The sequence below is a fragment of the Octopus bimaculoides genome, chromosome 18 (assembly GCF_001194135.2).
Source record: "Octopus bimaculoides isolate UCB-OBI-ISO-001 chromosome 18, ASM119413v2, whole genome shotgun sequence".
NCBI classification, from domain to species: Eukaryota; Metazoa; Mollusca; class Cephalopoda; order Octopoda; family Octopodidae; genus Octopus; species Octopus bimaculoides.
Genome location: NC_068998.1, coordinates 16,908,329 through 16,913,869, shown reverse-complemented (window position 1 = coordinate 16,913,869; position 5,541 = coordinate 16,908,329). Strand labels below are relative to the sequence as shown.

General features: G+C 34.5%; 1 protein-coding gene across 2 annotated transcripts in view; it reads left to right on the top strand.

Annotated features, from left to right (window-relative positions):
* The window catches only part of LOC106878737 (ELMO domain-containing protein 3), a 19,132-nt gene extending 14,334 nt beyond the window's left edge, over positions 1-4,798 (top strand). For both annotated transcript variants that reach the window (XM_052974249.1, XM_014928049.2), the window contains exons 8-10: positions 201-277; positions 2,939-3,066; positions 4,295-4,798. In XM_052974249.1, the coding sequence (XP_052830209.1) occupies positions 201-277; positions 2,939-3,066; positions 4,295-4,470 (381 nt within the window). In that variant the 3' untranslated portion in view covers positions 4,471-4,798. The remainder of the gene's footprint in view (positions 1-200; positions 278-2,938; positions 3,067-4,294) is intronic.
* The last annotated feature ends 743 nt before the right edge of the window (positions 4,799-5,541 follow it).

The following is a 5,541-nucleotide window of genomic DNA, read 5'->3' as shown; positions in this document are numbered from 1 at the left end:
TTCCATCTTTGGACTTTTTCCCTTTTCTTTTCTCCTTTCTGATGAAGAGTTATGCTCAAAATGTCAAACTCTCTCCTTTCATTGAACATCAAGCTTATACATTTCATATACATGTCCTGATATTTGTTTTGTTTTTTTTCGTTTATTTGAATTGTTTGTTTGTACACATACATAAGCATTGTATATTGCATTTTTTAAAGCATTTTCCATTCTGTGTCATGAGTCTGAATGCTACTAAAATGGTGCTTCAAGCTTTGAGGACTGATCGACTGAACAAGTACGTTGATTTTCTGACTATTTCATATTGTCCTTCTTTTCAAAACTTTTTGGATTTTGCCTGATTAATGCATTGTCCCTCTCTTTTATGAGTTTCAAATTATAATATGTCATAATGCTTTTACCAAATCCTTGGTGGGTATTATGGATTAACTAGGTACAGAATGATCAGATTTAATGAACTTGCTTCTGCCAGCCAACCATATGTGATTTAATTCTGAAATAATAGTTACTAGGTACATGCATGGCTGTTTTGTTAAGAAGTTTACCTCCCAACCATGTGGTCTTGGGTTCAGTCCCACATCACAGTACCTTGGGCAAGTGCCTTCTACTATAGTCTTGGATCAACCAAAACTTTGTGAGTGGATTTGTTTGACAGAAATTGAAAGAAGCCCATCTTATACACTTATATACATTCTGCATGCTTTAGCTTCATCACTATTGCAACATTCCGGATACTTATTGATCAGACCACGTATATTCAATTCAATTAAATCAAGGATATAAAATCCTCTTAAAGGGATGTCAGCATTCAAGTTCGCCGGTTTTATCCAGTGTCAGTGAAAAACCAAAGATGTTAGTTTCACGTTGATGGACATGGGTATAAATCATTTAAGTAATAGAAAAAGAAATCGGAGAAACTGATGTATAGACATCAATTTATTTGAACATAATCAATTCTGTACAATATCAAATTCCTTGCTCCTACAGCTGTTTCCACACCCAATTAATTAAATTTGAGGAATTAAATTAAATTAATTTAAATTTTTATGTGAATATGTCGAATTGGGTATTTCTTCAAGGGAAGAATTTGATAAAAAAGGAGCTACACTCAATGTGTTGGTTGACTCTTGATTGACTCAGATATGTGCATTTTAGCAAACAATGTATTTAAAAAAAAAAACATTATTAATGTATGTGTATATGCAAATTTGTTTAATACATCTGAGCGCATGCATGTGTAATGTGTTGAAAAACAAAGTAAGAGTATCCATTAGTTAGTTTAAATGATACGATTGCTTCAACTGGAGCTAAAAGCATTGATTGTAATTTACCTTATGATAGATCAATGTCAGTGAAGTAGTTAATCACCTAAGAAATTTATTATAAATTACCCAGTTTCATTCTAGAAATTACAGTTAAACTAAAGATTATTATAATTAATGTTACTATTTATTTAAATTTTAAGACTATAATTATGAATATATAATATTCTTTATGTGTCAAAGAAATTTATAATAAATTACCCAGTTGCATTCTAGAAATTATAGTTAAACTAAAGATTATTATAATTAATGTTACTATTTATTTAAATTTTGAGACTATAGTTATGAATATATAATATTCTCTATGTGTTTGTGCAATCTGCACTCTATATTTAGGAGAGAAACTTATTTTGGCTTTCCAAGGTAGTAACTTCGTTGACCTTCTCTCTCCTGTTCTTACTCTGGCTACTAAGCTTCCTAAACACCCTCTTCCACAGCTAAATAAGTTACCTAGGATACAGAAGCAATCAACTTCTTCTATAGGACCTTCTGAACATTTGGGAAAAAAAAACTAATGATGATCTTATTTGTGATCTTATTGCAAACTTCTCTTTATCATCTGCTACATACACAGTTCTTCTCTGTTAGTCTGTGTATGGTTCCACTACATCTTTTGTGCCCCCATACTTTACATTAAGTACACAGTGTGGAATTCCTATCCACTTCTGTTTTTGCATATTGATCATAGCCTCTTCCCACATGACAGTAATGGAGACCTGTCTTCAAAACTTTGTCTTTGCTAAGTTTACTTTAAGCTTTGATTATAGGCTTTACTTCAACATTTCTCTAACTCAACGACTGCTTCCAGTGTGAGAATTAGGCCATTGGCTTACATGAGTTTCTATAAACAACAGGTTTTAAGCTTCTCTGTTATGGTTTGGGTAATTGCAAAAAAATAGCAGGGAGGACTGAGAATTGAGTCCTTATTTACATATTCATTCATAGCCTGCACAACTCTCACAAGCCACTAATCTCCACCTGTTTCTTTTCATGACTTCCATACAGAGTATGGTACCCTGTCAAAGACCTTCCCAAGCCAATGACTGCTAGATATAGTGGTTCATGTATCTATTATATACATACTTGTCTATATAGAATATATATATAATATTTTTATGCATTAGCTGCACAGTTATCCATATAAAATATTTAACCATTATATATACTGTTATCCTTATAAAATATATAATATATCATATTTATAGATATACACCACTGTCCATATAAAATGTGTCATCATTATATATGCAGTTGTTCATAATCTTGTATTTCTCAGCATCATCCTCAATACTCATTCTAAAAGGACTTTCACAGCTCACTTTGAAAGCAATAATAATTGCAAGTTTTCTAGATATATACAAATTTCATTACAATAACATCAACTCCTTTGTAGCTAACAAGTTTTGAAATTAATTAAGTTTTTTCAGTATTTTTAATGAATAAACAGATAAAGAATTTTTTCTTTGGAACTTCCAAAATCTTCAATAGATTAATTTTCTTGTCTATTTGAAAAGAATTTTGTTTACATAGTTTGATTTTTTCTGAGGTTGTTACATTTTCTTAAAGCCTTTCTAATTACATTTTTCTAATTAAATCATCTTTCTTAATAATTTCAGGTTGTGTAACAAGCAAGGTGATGTGATAACAGTTGTGAATGAGGTTTTTGTAGCAACATATTTTAAGATCTATCATATCTGGAAATACCAGCATAAAACTATTGTTGATTCTGGTTTTGTGTTAAAAGGTAAAGATCCACTTAAATCATTGAATACATACATTATTTCTGAATATTACATTCTGTTAGAAACGTCCAAAGGATATGTATTAACTGCATGAGTGCATGTGTGCATGTGTGTACAGGATGCAGTGAATAAACTGTCATCCAAGTTATGCAAAAATGAAAATAACACTAACATCTCATTTTAACAGATATGTTTACCAAAATTAAATAAAAATATCTTGAAATACTAAAGAGTAAATTTATTCAATAAAATCGCCATTGGCTTTCATCATGCCCTCCAGATGACTCCAGAACTTCCTGCAGCTCTTCTGGATGGTCTCCTTGTTTAAGTTGGTGAATGCTGCCATAATCCTTGCCTTCAGTTCATCTTTGGTGTTACAAGGAGTTTTGTTGGTCTCTTTCTCAACTGCACCCCACACATGATAATCAAGAGGGTTGCAGTCTGGGGAGTTAGGTGGCCAGATGTTAGGGGTGATGTGGTCGCAGAAATTGTCTGATAGCCATGACTGGGTTCTCCTGCTTGTGTGGCATGGTGCAGAGTCCTGTTGCCAGACACAGGGTCTTCCAGCAGCCACCCTCTTGACCCAGGGCAGCACTACCTCCTCCAGGAACTTGATGTAGGCCTCCGTGTTGAGTCTGAGGTTGTGAGGGAAGATGAATGGAGTCATAACGTCCCCATCACTAGTGATCACTCCAAACACCATAATGTTGACTGGATGTTTGATTTTTATCATTCTCGGTACATGTCTCCAGACTGTCACCCAAACACTCTGAAATGTTCGTATTGGAGCTTCCAGCGTGAATGCTAAGCAGTACATTATGTCGTTTCCAAGTTTCTGGCTGAATGAATTGTGTCATGGTGCTATTTTTCTCACCGACAGTGCCCAACTGGCCCTACGATACTGTGTAGTTGACAAACTCAAAAACAAACAATGCGCATGCACAAAATAAAAAATATAAAATGGCGACAATTTACCCATCGCACCCTGTGTGTGTGTGTGTGTGTGTGTAGGTATATATGCGTTTGTATGTGTGTGAGAGTGTGTATATATATGTATGTACATATACGCCTGCATAAATATGTATGAGTATGAGTGTGCTCACTTCTGTAATGTGTAATTTTAATAGATAACCCAAAGTGAATTCTAACATGATTGATTATCAATAATTCTATTCACTAAATGTTGCCAGTTTATTTAACAACAAAGCATCATTGCTTTCTACTCTGCAGATGTCGAAACAGCTCTGAAGAAGAATATTCCGTCCCTGATAAAAGAAGTTGAACAGTACATACAGAACCCAAACATCTCACAACCAAGCAAATGTAAACAATCATCATCATCAACATCAACATCAACAAAACATGACCATTTCACTGGTGTCTCTGATTTAATTAACAACTGTTAATAATTGTTAATCTTGGCTGTTATTTATTTCTGATTGTACTCTTACAGAAGCATGGACAATGTTGATTTTCTTATAGCTGTATAATTAGTTGTTCAGTACTAAAATACCCAAACATGAAGTGGAAGGGGATACTGTTGTCAGCTGAGCAAACTGAGCCAAGCAGAATTTTGTACTTCATTCAGAAATGCTACACCTTTACTGCTTTCATGAAGTTTGAACTCCTGATCATTATTTAGCTTGTAGTTCAGCATTTTAATCTCAAAGCCATTAATTATACATACAAATTCTTCTATATTTTATTAATCCAATAAAATCCTTAAAAATTGAATTACAGAATATTGTCAGTTCCAGGGTATAAAGTTCATAACTTAGCAAAAGGCTGCACCAGGAAATATTGCAGGAGTGTGATGGGGTTGATCATGTTAACTAATAACTAATTTCAATTCCTATTGGAATGATATATATATATATATATCATATTACAGGTATAGATGCAGGCGTGCCTGTGTGGTTAAGAAGTTCACTTCCCAACCACCTAGATTAGTGCTTCACAACCAGTATACCACAACACTGGGGTGCCATGAAAGGATGCTAGGTGTGGCATAGTGTAACCTGAATATAATTTTTTCACTATACTTTTAGTTATGTTTTTAGTTCAGGTGTGCTGCCATAATTGTACTGCAAATGAAAAAAGGTTGCCGAGCATTGGCCTAGATTCAGGTTCAGCCCCATGACACTTTGGACAAGTTTTTTCTACTCTAACCACAGGCTGAACTAATCATTGAGAGTGAATTTGGTTGACAGAAACTGAAAGAAGCCTATCATATCATCATCATCGTTTAACGTCCGCTTTCCATGCTAGCATGGGTTGGACGATTTGACTGAGGATTGGTGAAACCGGATGGCAACACCAGGCTCCAATCTAAATTTGGCAGAGTTTCTACAGCTGGATGCCCTTCCTAACGCCAACCACTCAGAGAGTGTAGTAGGTGCTTTTACGTGTCACCTGCACGAAGGCCAGTCAGGCAATACTGGCAACGGCCACGCTCGAAATGGTGTCTTTTATGTACC